Below are 21342 nucleotides of genomic sequence, written 5' to 3'. Positions count from 1 at the left end.
CAAGATAGTGTTCGACATACGCGCAAACGGCAAAGCAAACACGTTTTCCCTTCGGGAAACACTTAATGACAGAGTAACCATCAAACCCACAGACGTGACATTAAATCAAAGGCTTTGTTAGCTGACTGCACCATTTACTTCAGCGACAGCTTCATCGGTTCCTATTGAGGGGAAAAATGATGATGCTGTGTGTGTTGTTTGAGTTACAATTAAACAAAAGCATAAGGCCAAGCATCTGTCCCATGCTCTTATTTGCATGCAACTTGTTCATTATTTAACAATTAAAATTATTACAAACTTTTTATAACTTACTCAGCCTTTAAAATAATACATAGTTGTTATGCATTGTGAATTGACTGGATAGTGAAAAGTATCATCCTGACCTATTTTTTCTCACCAAACATTCAGCTTTACCCTGAAATGGGTTACATAATCGAAGTAAAAACGTGTTGCAAAAACTTCATGTTGACTTTAAATTTCACCACAACATGAAAGAGTACATCTTTACTCTGACCAAACTTTAATCTATTTTGTATGAACGTTCTACAACTGACAGCATATTTTTTCCCTCAGCCTTTCTTTTTTCTCAGCTCTATTTTAAACATGAAAACTTAATGTTTTGTTCAATACACAATTTCAAATCTTATATAAACTAATGGTCTGCTTTAAGATGATTCATAGTTATTTTTGCAACCATCATAAATGTGACATTAGCAAGTATAGTTTATATGCATTTATGCACCAAACGAAACAATAAAAAAATATTATAAGCAATATTTTCAAATGCAAAACAATTTTAGTTATAATTAAATTTGTATTCTGTTATATCTATTATACACACTTTACTTAAGTAACAAAATTTATTTTTTTTTTTTTTTTCCTGAAGAAAAAAATGTAAGTAGTGTTTGAACAGGCAGTGCTAACAAAATTTGGCAAGGAGGATTAATATAAATAATTATAATAATGACAAACAGTTATCCAGGTTTATGTTTATTTCCCTAAAATAATTAGAAAAGCCTAAGCTGATCAACCATTTCATAGACATAAAATAAAATATTACATACAGAAATGTACAAGTGCTTTTTTCCACACACCACTGCACTCAGTTTACTTGCAAAAAAACCTATCTGATTCAAACTAAACTGATATTTTGAATCACTCTCAAATAAAAATGCCAAAACTAACATCTTCCTTAAGTGCTGAAATGTTTCAGGTTCAAAGAGGTTGGAAGGCTGAAATTAAAATGGCAAACATTCAAAGGTTTAAGGTAGTGTACTTTCCCACCATCACTTTAGTTAAACCTACAGCTTTAGTCAAATTGATCGCAGTGGGACTGACTCCAGATCTGATCCCAGCTAGAAACCAATATGCTGTATTTCAGAGCTCGCTTGAAACTCAGATTAATCTCCAGCTGCTTTAATCTCACCTTTACCAGTTGGACTCTGCAGACTTCTACCCAACATGGATTTTATGATATACATTTTACGTTCATAACCCATTTCTTCAGTTTTTCCCCAGCCTGCCTTCTGATTGGTTGGGCTGATCTAACCTTCACCCTGATTGGCTGCCCATCAGTTTGTCTTTAGTCGTTTGGTGGCTGCTTCCTGGTTGAGGTCGTCTTGCTCTCTCTTGGCACCTTTGCCCATCTCATTAGGTTGTCGACTCGTTCCGGACTCTCCGTTAGACGGAGCCTCAGTAGTTTTCTTCATCTCTCTCCTTTCCCTCCTCTCCTCCATCTCTTCAATCTCCTCCGCAAACAATGCCTTCAGAGGCCGAATGAGCCGGGGAAGCATTGGGAAATCTCCAAATCGGATCTGTAAGCATGAGAAAAATAACAAACTTTCCATTTAATTCAAAGTGGAACATAAAAATAAACTTTATTTGTAAAAAAATTCTTAACTAAAACACTGAGGCAGAGAGGAAAGAAGGATGAATAGAATGAACTAAGGAAGGTATGATGTGAGCAAGCAAGGAAGATTATAAGAATGTAATATAGGAAGTAAATAAGAAAATTAAATAATGTGTGAAATGCCTAAGGAAGTACAAAAGGAAGGATGTAAGAAGGAAATAAAGAAAATGAAAATAAGTATGTATGAAAGCGAGGAAGGCAGAAACAAGGGATTTAAGTAATGAAGGGCATACCTAAGGAAAAATGGATGTAAGTAACAAGAAATAACTATAAAAGGAAGTAACGAGGAACAAGCTAGTAAGGACATAAGTAACGGATGAAGTAACTGAGAAAAGAAGGATGTAAGAAATTACGGAAATACAGAGCTGAAGGAAAGTAGGAAAATAAGAAGGAAAATAACTAAGTAAGGAATGAAGGATGGATGGAAGTAACGCAGTACGTAAATAAGGAAGTAAAAATAAAAGACGTAAGTACATAAGGAAATAAATACAGATGTAAACAAGAAAGTATACAAGTTACCAAAGTAACAGAAAAAAAGGAAGCAAGTAAGCATGGGTGGTAGTAATGCAAGAAGTAAATAAGGAAGTTAAAAAAAAAAGAAAAGATATAAGCAAATAAGGAAATAACTAAGGATATAAGTAATGGAGGAAGTACATAGGGAAATACCAAAGGAATGAATTAAGGAAGTATGGAAAGAATAGAGGAAGTAACTGAGAAACGGAAAGAGAAGGACAGAAATTAGAAAGTAAATAACGATGGATGATATAAGGAGGAAAATTATTAAGGAAGTACAGAAGGAAAAGCAAGCAAGTAAGGATGGGTGGAAGTCATGAAATAAGTACATAAGCAAGCAAATAAAGGATGTAAGGAAATAAGGAAATATGGAATAATATGGATAATAAGTAAATATGGAAATAACTAAACAATGAATTAAGGAAATATGGAAGGATAGAAGTAATGAAGTAATTAAGAAAAGGAAGTCTGAAAGAAAGGATGGATGGATTTTAGTCTTGATATTCAAGAATTAGCTGTTAGTTACTTGTTATTTGACAATATCCTCACCCTCATGTGGTCGAAGGAGATCCCCACTTTGCTGTTGAAGTCATCGCTGAAGAGAGGGATCTTGGCGTACCGCTGACTGAAGTGATTCAACACGATGAATTCAGCGTTCATCTTCATCCCAATCCCGATAGCCTGAGACGTGGTGCTGGAAAGAGATTCACATTTCAACAATGATCAGTGACACAATCACGCAACTTTTCTGGAAATGACCAATGCAGAACCCAACTCCAAAATATGAGGCTAAACTTCAGTTTACTCAATAAATGAGATCAGAAAAATCTGTGTGAACACCTAGGAATGCTTTCCTGCAGTATCAGTTCGTTTTCCTCAACCATTTTTCATGTGCAAGGGCTGAGGTAGGATCGGTTTTCTACAAAGCCTACAACACAAACCTGTGCATTTGTGAATTTCAGCTGATAAAGCTAAACCGACCCTTCGCCAATCTGGAAGACACTCTCCACCATCTCAGGCAATCAATTCCGCACTGAAACCTAAATGAATCCCCCACAAAATCTCCAATCGATTTTACTCAGAAGCTCTCTGCGTTATTCAGCTCTTAAATTGGAAAGGGCCCCAGTGAGAGACACGGAGCAGTTCATTCATAGACCTGGCGCTCCAGAACTCCAGCGGACGACAAGGAACCTAATCAATGCTCATCTAAGAGGAGAATCCCACAACTTCAAGAGAGACCCGCTTTAAATGAGTCCTCCATCAGGAAGCACATTATCCACTGGGAAAGCTGACCACTTTCATTTCAGATTTTCTCCTTCTGCCTGCGATTGAGGGTGATTTTTTAGCTCTCAAATCAAAAGATGGTTTCATCATCTTGTTTGTTTTGTTAGTTCGCAAATGGCCAATACAATCTCTTCACTCAAGACAAAAACGGTCCGATAAGAGCTGTTGATTAACTGTTGCATTATTTATAGAGGAGAATTCATGCTGAAAGGCATTCATTACATAGGGTGTTGGTGGAAAATGCGCCACAATGAACAAGCAATAACGGCATTACTTATTTTATATGTCAATTACAGCTCAAAAGTTCAGGGTCGATAAGATCATTATTAATTTTTTTTAAAGAAGTCTCTTCTGCTCATCAAGGCTGCATTTATTTGATGTATTTACAGTAAAAACTTCAATATTGTGAAATATTATTACGGTTTAAAACAACTGGTTTTTATTTGAATATTTGATCATCTTATCAAACAGTGTCTTCTCTTCTAAATTAAAACCACAGTTAATTTTCTTTGTTTTAATTTTAAGGGATTTGTATTTGTATATACTTTTTTCTTTGTTTTGTTTTTATACTTTTCAATTAATAAAGTCACTCCAAAATCCTGATCTGAAACAACTGGTTTGCGATCCATGCTCTGAAGTCTCGATCTGAATCAAATGATTTGAAAACCCCCTCCGAAGTTCAGATCTGAATCAAGTGATTTGTGATCCCGCTCAAAAATCTAAATCAAATGACTCACGATACACACTACAAAGTCCCGATCTGAATCAAGTGATTCGAACCCGTTCCCAAGTTCCGAAGTTCCGTTCTGAATCGAATGATTCACGACACGCACTCCAAAGTTCTGATCTGAATCAAGTGATTTATGAACCTGCTCCGAAGTTTCGACCTAAATCAAATGATTCACAACCCACGTTTAGAAGTTTCAATCTAAAATGATTCGCAAACTTGCTCCGAGGTTCTGATCTGAATCATGTGATTTGCAATATGCGATGCGACTGGAGCGCTTCGAAACTGTGAATCATATTGCAACGCAATGGTTTAACTGATCTGGAGTTTCAACAAAAACTCAGTTTCACCCATCACTGGGGCTTTTAAATTTGATCTTTTCCTTTTTCTGCTAGTGAATCGATTGAAACAAATGATCAAAGTCACAAGTTTGAATCAATTGGAGCGGTTCCAGTGTAAATTTCAATTGATTCAGTTCATCTGTTCCTCTTTTCGCGGCTTCAGCCATGTTTACACAACATTGTCAGTGGCTTAGCTCTCTAGTTTTATGTTTTATGTTTTTTTTTTGTTTGGTTTTTTTTTTTTATACTATCTGAAACTACTGAAACTATACTACGTTTTATTATCTGAAATAATTGAAAAAAGTAAGCACCTTGTACGAAACCTGAAAAAAAATATTTGGGCAAGATACTACTATTTGAAAATCTAAATATTGACCTTTAAAGTTGCCCAAATGAAGTTCTTAACAACACATATGTCTTTGAATCAAATCTGATCACACATCACAATTTTTGCAGCATTGAAACTGTTATTAAACAGAATTAAACTGTTTCAACATTGAACAGTCTCTAGCTTAAAAAAAAAAATAGAGCTGCTTTTTGCAGAATTAACCATGTTTCATAATTGATGAACTTTACACAGTTGCTGAACAGAACTGAATCAACACTGAACTGACTGGAGCTGAATAATGTCTTGTTAGACAATCTTAACAGCAGAATTTGGATTTGCCTCATATTTGAAGTTTGCATCATTGATTCAATTTATTACTGTGAAGCTGCTTTGAAACTGTATTGCATAAAATTCTACATAAATAAGTGACTTGACAAACACTAACTTGTGTCATTGACCTGTGTTCATGTACCTGTGTCTCTTCTCGCACGCTTCTTCTTCCATCCCGTCCTCCAGTGTGGCTTCATGAATCAAAAGTGTTGCATTCTTGCCTGAGAGCAAACCAAGAGATAAATTACAGCTGACACGCTGTTCTCTCTTTCCCCCATTGTAAAACACACACAAACATTGACACACCAACACACACTCCATTTTTTCTCTCTAGAAATCAATCACGAGAACTCGTGAGCGCTGAGACAACAAAGGCCTTTCCTAATGAGACGCGCGGACCGAACCATCTCCGGCTTCAGAAGGGGAGCTCGGTTCAGGCTGAATACCCTCCATCACCGCCGGACTCCCTCAGGAGCCATTAAAGAGGCTTCTGTGACTGGGAGAAAGGCACTGAAGTGATCGATTACATTGCTGATAGAGACAGGAAGCTGCATTTAAACTCAGGCTTCATTCGTATCGATCCTTGAGTCACTATAGAGATTCAGAAGCAATTACAGACTCTCTTTCCTGCTGGACTGATGGGCCTTTAATGGCCAGATTCTGAATGACAGAATATTTTGGAGCAAAACTCTCTGTGGAAATAGACGCCATTTGGTTTTTCTGACAATTCAGACTGAAAATCATCTCCAAATGTACCTATAACTTTTATGCCATGCGAAATATAACTCTGCATCTTAAAAAAATTAATAAGTGAGAGTTTGAGAGTGTTTGGGTTGACATATCCCATCAAGAACATTTCACCTCAGAATCACTAGAAAGTTATTTAATGTGTTTTCTTTCTCGAAAATTCTTATTAAATTTATTGCGAAATAATGATAATTTAGGTAAAGCTTTCTAGTAAAATCCTAATGATCAATGTTGGTTAATATTTTAACTAACAATAAGCAAAATTTTGCATTTATAGTATTTTTTTTTAGTATTATTTTAGTATCACTGAGATACTTCTACAGTTTTTATTAAAATTTTGAATTGGTTTTCATTTTCCGTTTTCATTTTAATTTTTAATTTTGAAGTTTTAGTAATTTTGTTGTTTTTGTCTGGTTTTTTTTATAATTTACTTCAAATAAATGTTATTTTTAAGAAATGTCTTAACATTAAAAAAATCTAAATTAGTTCACATCGCATTAAATAATATTAACAGACACAACTTTGATTTCTTTTGCTTTTAACAGCATATTACTAAATGTTAATAGCATATTGCTAAATGGCAAAATTAACATTAACTAATAAAAATAAGTATTTTTATTGTTATTAATGATGACTAATGTAGTTAACTAATGTTAGTTATTTCATTTGTGAAAAAAATATATCACTAAAGTAAACATTAAAAATTAGTAACTCAATGCACTGATGCTTTTACATACATGTTCTAATCATAATATAACACTTAAAAGACCAATTTTAGTCAATTTTAGCCCTTGCATCTATCTGATTTATCTAAATATTCAGGCCAGTATGACATTATATGTAACCTTGAACCACAAAACCAGTCTTAAGTAGCACGGGTATATTTGTAGCAATAGCCAAAAATACATTGCATGGGTCAAAATTATTGATTTTCTTTTTATGAAAAAATCATTAGGATATTAAGTAAAGATCATGTTCCATGAAGATATTTTGTACATTTCCTACTGTAAATATAACAAAACTTAACTTTTGATTAGTAATATACATTGTTAAAAACTTTATTTGGACAACTTTAAAGGTGATTTTCTCAATATTTTAATTTGTTTTCCACCCTCAGATTCCAGATTTTCAAATAGTTTTAAGAGCAAATATTGTCCTATCCTAACAAACCAAACATCAATGGAAAGCTTATTTATTCTGCTTTCATATGAAGTAAAAATCTCAATTTTCAAAATTGACCCTTACGACTGGTTTTGTGGTCCAGACATGTGCATGAGTGGTCATAGTGTGCATGTGGTTTTTACCTATATCAACGACGGCGTCGCAGGGCATGGTGTCTCCAGAGAACACAAGCTGCCAACCAGACTGATGTGTCAAACTGCAGGCAAACGCGTTCTTACAGTGACGAACATAACACGTCTGAAACTACACAATCACGAGAAAGAGAGGTTTCAATAAGTATAAATCACAACATGCTCATGCACGGTTTACTCACTGTAAATATAAAGTAATCTGAGAGTTGGGGTGTTTAAAGTTTTATGTACAATATTCCATTCTTGATATGAAATTAATTAACATCATGTATATTATGATGATTTTAATGCACATTTTTATGGCCATTAAGACCAAACCCATACATTTGTGAGTATAAAAAGGGCTAAAAGACAAACAACATTTTAATTGCATCTCTGAGGGAATATAGAAATAGGTTAAGCTGATTAATTTTTACATTGGTGTATATAAATAAATGATAATATATCATTAAATTACGGTTCCTCAAATAAAATAACTTCAGAGTGAATGCATAAATATTAAGATACATAAGATATACATGTACACACTACCAGTCAAACGTTTTTGAACAGTAAGATTAAATGTTTTTTTAAAGGAGAAGTCCACTTCCAGAACAAAGATTGACAGATAATGTACTCACCCCTTGTCATAAGATGTTCATGTCTTTCTTTCTTCAGCCGTAAAGAATTTATGTTTTTTGAGGAAAACATTTCAGTATTTCTCAACATTTCTCCATATAATGGACTGATATGGTGCCCCAATTTTGAACTTCCAAAATGCACCATATCAGCCCATTTTATGGAGAAAAATGCTGAAATGTTTCCCTCAAAAAACATAATTTCTTTACGGTTGAAGAAAGAAAGAAAGACATGAATATCTTGGATGACAAGGGGGTGAGAACATTATCTATACATTTTTGTTCTGGATATGGACTTCTTTATTATTATTAAATGATTTATTATTATTATATTTATTATTATTATTATTATTATCATCATCAACAACATTTAAAACAGTATTTTTTTTTTCAGGATTCTTTGAGCAGAAAGATCCAAAGATCAGCATTTATCTGAAAATGTGCAATAAAAAGCTTATGTAACATCATACTATTCAAAAGCTTTTTTAGAGTTTACAGGAATTAATAATTTTAGTAAGTGATGATAAAGACATTTATGATGTTACAAAAGATTTCTATAAATGCTGTTTTTCTGAACTTTCTATTCATCAAAGAAACTTGAAAAAAAAAAAAAAAAAAAAAAAAAAAAAAAAAAAAAAAAAAATTATACTCAGCTGTTTTCACCATAATAAGAAATGTTTCCTGAGCAGCAATTCAGAATATTAGAATGATTTCTGAAGGATCATGTGATTGGAGTAATGATGCCAAAAATTCAGCTTTAAAAATCACAGGAATAAATTACATTTTAAAATATATTCAAATGGAAAACAGTTATTTTAAATAGTAAAAAATATTTCAAAATTTTTACTGTTTTTACTGTACTTTGGATCATATAAATGGTTTGTATTAGTCATTGCCCAAAGGAAAAAAAAACAAACAAAACAACAACAACAACAACAACAACATATATTTTTAAGCTGCATCACAAAAAGGCTATACAGTCCATACAGACCTTAGCAAGGTCATTCTTCTTCAGAACAGCCTGAATTAAGGATTTGGTCTTGACTTTGGGGATCTCAGCACCATCAAACAAAAACTTTGATGGGATAATACTGGAACGATTATAAACAAAAATGATGAGTGTCAAGGACAACTTACTTTACATAATTTACTATAAATTGTGAGAATTACAGATGCTCTCATAGATCAACAGAGAAAAACTAAAACTTTTTCTAAACTAAAAGAGATTTTTCTCTCGTACTTGATCTGGCTGAGGATCTGCTGGCAGTGATCGTGATACTGGTTCAACCATGTCATGATCTGTACGGGAGCGATCAGGTACACGGGACTGAACGCTTTACCTAGACTGTTCTGCAACACAGAAAATGCCATAATGAGCAGAATAATCCACATACATAAAGAAAAAACAAAACATACATACAAAACTATACATTCATACCAGAGCTCGCTCTCGCTCCAATAATAAATGAATCAAACCCTGTATGGATGACAAAAGATAAAGCAATCAACAGTCAGCAGAACAATAAATAACATTCCAAAAACATATTTCAGATTATTATTTAATAGAATTATTTAAATATTTAATCATGAATGGTTAATTATGGGTTTTGTGATTAAGTATTTTTAGCATAATGACACCAACCATAAACTGGTGTATTGCAAGTACAACCACCTCATTGCACATTATGTTATCAGGTGTGTTTGTAACTCTCACCGTGTGATGATCTGCATGAAGGTGCGACACAAAGATGGTGGAGAGTCTGGAGAGGATCTCGTCGACGTCATTGCCATAATGACGACACAACTGGCCGAACGTTCCCTCCCCACAATCCAACAGCAGCGACTGAGATGAGCTGAGGAACGCAGAGAAGATCAGACATACTTCACTCAATTATATTACAGCAACAAAACACAAGAGACTGTGAGTTATTGTGATTTTACTATAGTCAGGACGTGTTTCTGTTGCTAATCTGAACCAGAGGGACTAAAACCCCCTCAACCACAGTAAAAACTAGGGCTGCCCTCGACTAAAGATTTTTCTGGTCGACCAGTAGTCGTTCTTTTCAAGCATTAGTTAACTTAACGTTTATTAATAAACCATTTAAATCATAATAATAAGCCTTTAATTGCCTACATAGCCTGCTTGCCACAGCGCACCGGCTGATGAATGTGTCATGGAAAAACAGTAAAGAGGCTCCATTAACATTTTAGTAATTTATTGATAAACTAGAGCTTTCTTTGTTTTCGGTTTCGGTTTGAGAGATGAAGTCGGCAACACTGGCTCGTCATCTCCGCAGTAGTGATGCGCCCGTATTCATAATCTGAGAATATTTGTTTTCCATTTGAATTGGCTTATTTGAAAGTAGACATTTCACTTTCTATAGATATATTTTTTTATGTCTGTAAGGCAAGTATACACAGAGTTTCATGCTCAAGTTCACAGAGACCGAGACGGCAGAAAGTGCATCCTATTTGCTTTCATTATTTTACAAAAGCACAATGTTTCGTTGTTATTGTGAGTGCACACAAGTAAACGTAGTCTTTACAGATTTTATCTGTATGACCAAAAATGACAGAGTATTTTAAACACAAGTGATCGCACCGGCGCCTCCATCTGTCATGAGTGAGCACGCTACTGTTCAGCTTCCACACTCCGCAGACACTTGAATAGCGCACATTTTTCTAGGTTAACATTAGATTGAGTCCATGTGAAGTTGTTACTACATCCATCTTTCATATGAAAAGCCATATTTTAGATTGATAAATGATAGGTGAGCGTTTGGATATCCTGCCCTACGTACTGTACCACAAAGACCAGACATTAAAGGAGAAGTCCACTTCCAGAACAGAAATTTACAGATAATTAATTTTTTGAGGAAAACATTTCAGCGTTTTTCTCCATATAATGGACTGATATGGTGCCCCGATTTTAAACTTTCAAAATGCAGATTAAATGCGGCTTCAAACGATCCCGAATGCAGTTGTAAACAATCCCAGCCGAAGAAGAAGGGTCTTACCTAGCAAAACGATTAGTTATTTTCATAAAAAAAAAATATATATATATATATATACAATTTAAATAGTTTTTAATCTCAAATCTCGTCTTGTCTTGCTCTCCCTGAACTCTGTGCATTCTAGCTCAAGACAGTTAGGGTATGTCGAAAAAGTGTTTTTGCAGAAATGCAGAAATGTTTTTTTACGGCTAAAGAAAGAAAGACATGAACATCTTGGATGACATCTTGGTGAGTACATTATCTGTCAATTTTTTTTTCTGGAAGTGGACTTCTCCTTTAATGATCTGTCGGTCATGGACTGGGACTGTGGATTTGTATTTATTTATTTATTTTCTGTGACTAATAACATTTTTGTAGTCGAAGCCTTTTTTCGTTGACTAAAGGTTAGACGACTATTAGGGGGCAGCCCTAGTAAAAGGATTGCATTGCATGGACTGATGGATATTGCTTTTGCTTTTATAAAACAGCAACACAATGCAAACCATAACTTTTCAGAGTTGGAAAAAAAAAAACAAATCAATGAAGAAAGAAAATACTATTTCAATATTTCTACTTCAGATTTTCACATTTAATTACCTGATGTTTACTAAAGTTCCACTGACATTTCTGATCTTCATCGGTAGAGATGAGCCGGTGCCCAAAAACACGATCTCAGGAAACTTCTCACCTTTACCAGCATAGAAAACAAACTAACTAAAAGAAAAATCTGATAAACATTTGAAACACAGAACAAAATCAGCCCACACACCCTCTATGAGATCAGTAGGGTTGGGTATAGTTTGAATTGTATAGATTCCGATTCCGATTCTCCTCATTGATTCCGATTCTTAACGATTCCTAGTTTAGATTCCAATAACATTAAGTCAATAAAAAAAATTAAACAGTCAGTAAAAAACAACTGAACAAATTGCAGGTATAGAAATTTAAATCAACAATCTAAAAACACTGCATAGTTTTCTTTTCATAGATAAAATATAGATTAATCCTCATTAAAGTTACGAAAGTTATTCAGTTAAGATCGGTGAATGATTTTTTTGTTCTTAGATTAACATTAATGACAGGCAGCATGTTTCTTAGACTGCTGTCTCTTTAACACCGAACGTACGCAGATCTAAAAATACTGTTGCACATGCGTTTTCTTTCTCATCTGTTTACTTTCACTTTCAACAAAAAACGGATGTGTTTATGATGCAAAACTGATGCATTTACTGATGTATTTTTGTGCATATTGGGCAGTAAATGTCAAAGAGAAGGCAGATCCAGCCTGGAACGGCCCTTCTGCAGTGAAAATGCACGGAAAGGTTCGAGAACAGACACAGAACCCGCACCGGGACCGCTGTTAACTGTGCTCGCGCTTCAGATGTGTGCGCTGCACACAAACGGCGCGCAACTTCTTTCCCCTCCTGCGGTTAATTTGTTTAATTTTAAACTTTAAAACCACATTAAAATGCAAACGCAGGAATCATTAAGCGGAACCGAAATGCACGTGTCTTATCGAATTCTCGGTTCTTGGAAATTCGATACCCAACCCTAGAGATTAGTTATTTTATAGACTACCAGTCAGAGGTCCTTTTTATTATGACAATTTTCCACATTTTAGAAACACAAACCCACTGACTCTTGTACGATCTGAGGCGTCTGATACAGATACAGTAGAAAGTGAAAGTGAGAAGAAAAAAGTTTTACTCTGAGGAAATTAAATGTCAAGCTGCGGACGTGTTCTTGTCTTTCTGCTCCTCTAATTCAATACTTTCATCCCTCCTTCTCCCTCTCTGATTCGGTAGAAAGCTCACCAGACGTGGAGACAGACGCAGCCGCCTGGAACTTCCTGCATTCCTCAACTTCCTCTAAGAAGTTTGGCACTTCAGCTGCTTCCTTCACAAACTCCTCGGAGTCGCAAGATGGGATGGCATCTCTACACACACACACGAAAAGTTCCTCAAGTAAGATGAAGTCAGACATTTCTAAGAACTTTCTAGGAACCAGTGTGTGGAAGCTGTAAAAATCAATAAACTCACTATATTTGCCTATTAGCTTGCACAACAAGCTTGTGTATTTCAGATAATTAAGACTACAATAAAAGTATCAATTAAAAGCTGTGTTTTACGCACAGCATCTGTAACGTGCTGTCGATCGTTGACCTGAACTGACCTTTGCCACTCCAGTTTGGGCCGAAGCTGAAACTTCATCAGACACTCGGCTCTGACGTTAGGAACATGGAGAGAAGCCCGTGGCTCCTACAACAACAACAAACACCGTACTGATTAACAATTGAATAATAAATCTTTCCTTACAGATTCGGGGGGGGCGCACTGTAAACAGTTAATTGTATTAGAAATATATATTGGAAATAAATCAGAAATTAATTAAAAAATCTAAATAAATATTAAAAATATATTGAATTAAATCGGAAAAATAATATTCAAGTACATTAAGCATAAGCAGTAAAAAATATATGATATTAAATGTAATAAAAATGAATTGAATATGAATAAATTAGATGAAATATTAAATAAAAACCCTATTAAAGTTAAAAAATGTTATGTAAAATACAAATTAGAAATTACATTGGAAAGTTGTTTAAAGTTAAATATGAATATTTAAATTAATAGTTTATTATTAATTTAAATAATTAAAAAATAATATGAAATTATATTAGAAGTAATCAAATTAGTAAATTTGGAATATATTACAAAAAAGTAGTAATATTGAAACACATTTAAAAATATACATTACATTACATGAAAATAAATAAATGACAAGTCTAATACTAGATTAAATAAAAAAAAAAAAACATTGAATATGGATTTAAATTAGAAATGATCAAATGAATAAATTGGAAGAATATTAAATTATAAAAAAAACAACAACAAATCATTAAAATTAGGGGGAAAAACAAAAAGTAATAAAGAAACATAAGAAAATAAGAAATTACACAAGAATAAATAGTTAAATAATTTATTGATAAGTTCCTATTGGTGATGACTAAAATCTAATGTTAATGTTAAATAAGTGGCATGAGGTGAATGAGTGGTGTTGTACTTTGGTCTTGTAGAGTTTGAGCGGAGGGAAGATCTCGGGGTGGATGAGGTTGAGCTGTGTCTGGAGTTTGTGACTGCGTGTGTTGTGTGGCGTGAACGTCTGCTCATTCATCACCAGATGCTCAGTGCTGCTGGGAAACCTGAAACACAACAGATGCATCACGTACACTCACTGCACAAGATCAGATCTCTGTGATCACTGCACTTCATATCTACCTCTCCATCCAGCTCTTGTACTCATCCGTGTCCAGCACTGATTCAGGCGTCATGTGAACGACGAGAGCCGCCGAATCCTCAGATCCGCCGGTCTGATACCTGCACGCATCATAATATGAGATATGTATGGAGAAAACAGGCCTCATTTCTCTAGAGGAGACATCTGTTCACCTTTGTAAGACGTGATTGGTGCAGAGTGGCTGTATGAAGTCCTCTGATGGACAGTCGACCACTATGAAAACAGGTCCGGGATCAGCCGGTGTGCACAGCTCTTCAGGTCTGATCTGAAAAACATGCTGCATGCTCAGCTGGGAAACCGGGAGATCTGACAGTCTTCAGATCAAGTCTGGAGTCTGCAGGTACTACAGATGTTTTCTACAAAACAGGCTGTTATTGTGAAGAACTGAAAAATAAACTCAGTCACCTCTTTTCCATCATGCGTCACAGTTTTTCCAGCTTTCAAAGCTTCGATTATGGGTCCAATGGCTGCTGTTCCTCTACAGGTGAAGGAGAAAACGATGAAATGATGCTCTTAACCATGTGTTTGTGTGTTATATTTCAGCTCTGAACACATAATGACAGCTGAACAGAACAGATATCAGACACTTACACTGGCAGGCCCATCTCTTTGGCTTTCAGTGCCATGAAGTTCCCTTTCTTTGAGTGTAACTAAGGAAACATTAGACAGAAAATATGGTTGTGAGCAGAAAATAAGAGTCTTAAAAGGTGAAAAGAGATTTACAGTCATTATGTGGCTGGAGAAATGTGTTTCAGACTGTTTCTGCTCACCTTACACACGTAAGCCACCACAAGAGATGAATCTCTGGTCATTTTGTCTTTGCCTTCTGTGAATTAAATAAATAAAAATAAATAAATAAATAAAAATGTGCTCTGCCGCTCTCTTTAAATGCAAAAACATGAATATGGGGCACAGGTAAATGAAAACACTTTGTAAAAATGAGACGTTCGTTTAAAGGTTTGCTGAAATTTAGACATTACATTTTTTCTCCCCACACAAAATATAAAGTAAAATGCAATATTTATTATTTTACTCACTTTAATAATAATAATAATAATAATGTTGAGATGTTGAGATTTATCAACAAACTGTAATCACTTTGTTATTATTATAGAACAAATAATACAATATATTATATTATATTATATTATAATGGACAAAATTAAACTTGGATTAAAAACACAAAGTATGCAATTTATAAGCAAAATGTATTCTTCTTATTGGACAATATATAAAAATATAGTGGACAATGAAAGTGGAAAAACATTTTTTTTTACTTATGATCTTTTATTTAATAATAATAACAATTATTATTATTATTATTATTGTTGTTGTTGTTGTTGTTAACAAAAATAATAACAGAAAAAGGAAAGTTTGAAAATACAATTAAAATGACTATTTTACTCTAAGTATTATTAGTATTATTGTTATGATGCAAAATACAATAGACAAAGTGATTTTATTTTAATTTTAAATTTAAAATGTTGAGATTTATCAACAAACTGTAATCACTTTGTTATTATGATAGGACAAAATTATATTATATTATATTATATTATATTATATTATATTATATTATATTATATTATATTGGACAAAATGAAACTTGGATTAAAAAAAACACAAAGATGCAATTCAAATGCAAAATTTAATCTTATTGGACAATATATAACAATATAGAGGACACAATGAAAAATGAAAATAGAAAAACATTTTTTATTTGACTTATTATGATCTTTTATTTTTAATAATAATAATAATAATAATAATAATATCAGTAAATAAAAAAACATTATAAAATATGTAATAAATAAATACATGTATACATTAAATATATTTTGAATTTAATCACATATAGTTTGAGGTCTATGTAAAACATACAGAGTTTACAGATCCATACCAATCCAGCAGCTCATAAAGCAGTGTCATATTTGTGCATTGTCTCACCTGGACTGGCTGATCTTCTGCTGGTGCTGAAACTCTGACTGTCTTCCAGTGCCCCCTTCTGATAGCTGTTATGACTGCTGCTGCACCCAGAGCCTGGGGAATGGCTGCCTGCCTCGGCCTTACGCTCAGCTGACAACACACATGTACAGAGCACATATGTGATGTGCTCAGAGCAAACACATCTTTTAGATGAGAATCATTTTAAACCAGGGGTGTCAAACTGACACCCCTGTTTTAAACATTCATGCAATAAAACAAAACAAAACAAACAAACGTGGTTTTAACTTAAAATAATGTTACCTGGTTACCTTAATTAGTACAACTTAACATTTCAAGTTGACTAAACTTATCTGAGTTCAGTTGACTTAACTTATCTTAAAATTTTAAGGCAGCCAGGCAACTTTTTTTTTTTTTTTTTAACAGTGTGGGTGAGAACGGTGTAAAGATGAGGTGATGCTTACAGAACAGAGGAACTTGACTGACGGTCATTGTGTCGTCTTTATATTGAGGTTCTGTATAAGGTCTGACAGCTGCGGACGGAAATAAAAAACTCTTTCATATGTATAAATGTACAGTAATCAAAGCACAGTCAATCAGTGTTATCTTAGCATTATTTACACACTATTAGAATATTTATATATGAACATTTTCAGTTAGCTTTCATTTTTATAGTTCCAGTTTTCGTTTTAATTTTACTTTAAATTTTTTTTATTTGTTTATTATTTAGTAATTTTATTTATTTGTTTTTGGGGGGTTTCATGAGCTTTTTATTTTTATTTTAAGTTTAATTTAAGATTATTTTACATTTAATTGCGTTAAATTCAGTTGAGCTGAGTTATATTAAGTTAAGCTGAGTTAAGTTCAAACTCAGTCAAGTTGTTTAATTTAAACGTTCAGTTTAATATAAGTCAGTTCTGTCAAATGAATAATCACGATTAAATCACATCCAAAATAAAAGTTTTTTCTTACACAATATATATATACATATTATGTAAACAAAAACTTTTATTTTGGAGGCGATTAATTGTGATTAATCGTTGATTAATCTGAGCTAAGCTGAACTGATTAATTTAAATTTAAGTTAATTTTAGCTTAAGTTTTAACCTCAGCTAAGTTTAATTTAAACTAAGTTACAATTAACTTAAATTAAGTTGAGATACGTTTAAGTTGAGCTAAGCTAAGTTAAGTTAATTTTAGCTGAGTTGAGCTGAGCTAAGTTAAATTTAATTAAGTTTAGCTTAGTTTAGCTGAGCTGAGCCAAGTTCATTTATAGTGAGTTGAGGTTAAATTTTAATTTTAGTTTAAGTTTGTTTAGTTTATGCTTTTCATCTAATATATGGTCTTATATCTTATTTATTTCAGATTTATTACAATTAACAATATTTATTTATTTATTTATTTATTTATCCTTTCTTTTCTTCCGGGCAGACCTGGTCAAGATGACAGCACATAAAGTTGCACACAAAACCAGCTACAAAACATATAAAAGATTTAGTTTTTCTTTGAGTAAACAATAATACTACTGCATATAACCGATATGAGAGGATAATGGTGGACTTCACCTAGTTTAATGTCTTCCAGCTGTCCTGAAAACACCCGTATGGCTTGTAAATATTTCTCCTAAAACAAAAAAACACAATTCAGGTAAACACTAAAAGAAAACTCTCCAAACGCTTAGAATTTTTTTAGTGAGAAGGACACAAAGATCTGCATAAAATCCACATGTTGACAGACAGTTTGCATGTGGCTGCACTTGCTCACATACCAACTGTGGTGGTCCTGACAGGACACACTGAGGGACTCCAGTGTCTTTGAGGGTCAGGATCATCCCTGCACACACAAAACACAGAATGAACCATCACAATAAACAAGACCTGAGACTGTATTCACTGCATCATATCTCTGTGAAACATGGATTGTGAAAGGTTGCAAATCAGACAGAAAAGTTTTCAATTGGCTTCATAAGCAACCACGAATGTGGCATTAGTTATACATAAAGGTACAAATCTTGAAGAAAAAGCTTCAAATGCAACAGAATACAGTTTCAGTCTGACCTGATAAACCACCGACCGTCTCCCAGCTCATCCTTGTGAGGAAGATGTTGTCCAAGCGCGCAATTTTTATTCTGGATATAAACAAGACACACACACACACATAAATCAAATGTTTGTTTTCCTCTCTGATCAGATATTTATAAGACGTCGTAGTTTAAACAGTTTTATTTTATCTCTTACTTGTGTTCCTGCATCAGTCTCTGTGTTCCTTCACCACAGTTAAACAGATACCTGCATAAAACACATGCTTTATTAATAACACTGCAGAATCACTTTCATCAACAAACATTATATTCTGCTTAGACAGTCAGTGGTTCATGCATATTCAAGTATGACTATATGTCAAAGTGTTGTTTCAGCGCTGTCATCTACACGTTACTTTTCTCAGCACTGTTCATAATGGACCAACCACAGTCGTTCGTGATTACTGGGAAAATAGTATAACTGACCAGTCGTTTAATGGTCATTAAATAGTGCATTCTCATTCGAAAAACAGTTGTGAAATTTGAATGTGGATCAAAGGGAAATCAGTTTTCTGAGTTGACAGGTGTCCTCTGGAGGAGAAAAAAAAAAAACTGTGTGTATTAAAGCAACTATTATTATTGGATACAAAAAATACAATTTTTAAATAATTAATTAATGTCTGTTTTTGATTCAAAATATTTTCTGTTTGTAAATAGTATATTAGCAAATCTGTAAATTTTATAAAATTAAAAACATTATAAATTAAAATTATTAGGTATTAATTTAATAATTATTTATATTACATACATTACAAATAATAAAAAATAAAGATCTGTAATATAAAAAATCTGTGATATTACAAAATTGAAGAATTAAATTATAAAACGAAATTACATTAAATTAAAATGCATTACATCAAAAATACATTAATGGATGTTTGATTCAAAATGTTAATGAAATTATATATTTTAAAAAAAAATCTGCACTATTATAAAACATTCATATTTATATTAATAGCAATACCTATAATTATATAATAATTTATTTATATACATTACAAATAAAAATCAAGATCTGTAATATAAAAAATGTTATACATAACTGCACATAATTGCACTGTAAGCTATTTATCAATTATTTAAGTTAATAATTTTTATCATTAAATGTATTTTGATTCAAAATAGTTATTTTCTATTTGTAAATCTGTACGTTTTATAAAATTAAAAATGCTTTAAATTAAAAAAAACTACTCAATTAATTATATTACATAGATTACAAATAATAAAAGCAAATGAAAGATAAAAAATGCTTATATATGAATTATAGAAATACATTTCTATAATCATTAAACAGACGAATTATCAAAGGCAAATGCATGTATGAATCAAGAATTTAATGTGATCTTTCATAACTGATCTTTCAACAATGAGAATATTTATAAATGTGTTGTTTTTGAAAGAGAAGTAATTATATAAATAATCAAATAAAGTTAAATAATAATCAAATAAATGTGATGATATAAAAAATACAGCTAGCACTGAGATTTCGCAAAAATCTTTAAAATCATTCCTCAACTAATGTACTTACACTATTATATTACATAACATAAGTTTAACAGTAAATAATATATACATATATTTTTTTAAATCATATGAACAAGTTTGATTTATTATTTATTTATATAAAAGTAAATAATGCATATTTCTGTTCATAAAGTGCTGCTTTGTTAAGCATTACATAATGCAATAATGTTTGCACTATTAGTAATTTTACACAACGGTATTACTATTATTATTGTTACCACCAATTATTGTTGTTATTATTATTACTACTATTACTAAGCATTTAATGTTCTATATTTGTTTATTTATTAACACTGTATAATCAATTTCCTCAATTATTTATCCATTAATAATTCACCAAATTTTATATACTGCTTAGATGGTTAGTGATTCATGTAAGTTCAAATATGAACAAGTAGATGCTTTTATCTACTTTATTTGTGTGCAAATATTTGTAAATATGTTTTTTTTTTCAAAGGAAAGTTAAGCATTTATATAAATAATAAAATTAATAAAAAGTCAAAAAGGTTACACATACATTTATGCATTTAATCATATTTATAAATAAATGCAATGCACACTTCTGTTCATAAACTTCTGATATGTTAAGCACTGCATAATGTGAGCCTTAGTACAAAGATTTACCTATATTTCATGACATTTATTATTATTAAGCAATTAATATAATAATTTATTTAAATAAGTTAACATGTCATTGAACTCTGCCTCACACATTTTTAATATTTTTCCATATTTTATTCAACATGAACTACTTATGCATTAAATGTAATCATGGTTATTGATGGGGGCGGTTATAAAGTGTAATATTTCACACTTTTCGCACATTATGTTCACACGTCACTGTCATACTGAGTGAGAATCAGTGCTCACCTGTTATACTCGGAGAAGACATACAGCGAGGCGCCGTTATCTCGACTCCCGGCGCCGACCACCTGCACATACACGGTGGAGGGCCCGTGCAGCTCGCCCTGCCTGCGGTTCTCCTTCATCTTCACATGGCGCAGTGTGTCTTTGACAGGTCTGCTCTTCCGGCAGGAGTGAGTCTCCATCAGTCTGACGGGTCCCTGCGGCACAAGCTCTTTACCGACTCCGAGCGCTCTGCGTGCGAAGAAAGAGCAGCGGAGACGCGCGAGCATAATAAACACGCAGCGGCTACGAGGAGCGGCTCATCAGAGCGACTATCTGCTCAGCAAACCCCAATATCACAGCCGATGTCCTGTTAGTTTGTGTAGAGAACAGCGGTTTGGAGGACTCACGTGTGTGTTGATGCTTGACGCGCTTCCGACGCATAATGATGACGTTTGACGCACGTAGAAATAGAACTAGCTAGAACGGCGTAAAAATATTTACAAAGTTAAATATAAAATATCTAAAACAGGCGTAGCAGCCCAGAAA

The 21342-nt window shown here is 33.1% G+C and overlaps 1 protein-coding gene across 1 annotated transcript; it reads right to left on the bottom strand.

The window, feature by feature from the left end:
• Positions 1–925: 925 nt before the first annotated feature.
• elac2 (elaC ribonuclease Z 2) lies at positions 926–21221 on the bottom strand. Its single transcript, XM_051106667.1, has 24 exons — positions 20818–21221; positions 18581–18631; positions 18401–18471; positions 18112–18176; positions 17909–17966; positions 16808–16876; positions 16347–16475; positions 15170–15225; positions 14991–15049; positions 14805–14877; positions 14552–14664; positions 14381–14479; positions 14166–14304; positions 13275–13360; positions 12917–13038; positions 11700–11790; positions 9824–9962; positions 9548–9586; positions 9350–9459; positions 9101–9200; positions 7484–7604; positions 5575–5653; positions 2972–3116; positions 926–1814 (listed from the first exon to the last, which is right to left on the bottom strand). The coding sequence occupies exons 1-24, from the start codon at positions 21081–21083 to the stop codon at positions 1572–1574; spliced, it is 2523 nt and encodes an 840-aa protein (XP_050962624.1). The 5' UTR covers positions 21084–21221; the 3' UTR covers positions 926–1571.
• Positions 21222–21342: the final 121 nt, after the last annotated feature.

This window comes from Labeo rohita, chromosome 3, assembly GCF_022985175.1.
Source record: "Labeo rohita strain BAU-BD-2019 chromosome 3, IGBB_LRoh.1.0, whole genome shotgun sequence".
Taxonomy (NCBI): domain Eukaryota; kingdom Metazoa; phylum Chordata; class Actinopteri; order Cypriniformes; family Cyprinidae; genus Labeo; species Labeo rohita.
This window is presented reverse-complemented; position numbering and strand designations above follow the sequence as displayed.

Excerpts from the sequence above, each read along its gene's own strand:
- elac2 (XM_051106667.1), bottom strand. The coding sequence starts at position 21,083 with ATGCTCGCGCGTCTCCGCTGCTCTTTCTTCGCACGCAGAGCGCTCGGA. Across the intron at positions 18,472-18,580 it reads AGACTGATGCAGGAACACAA|AATAAAAATTGCGCGCTTGG; the intron begins GTAAGAGATAAA and ends GTTTATATCCAG. Across the intron at positions 13,361-14,165 it reads TCAAACTCTACAAGACCAAA|GAGCCACGGGCTTCTCTCCA; the intron begins GTACAACACCAC and ends TTGTTGTTGTAG.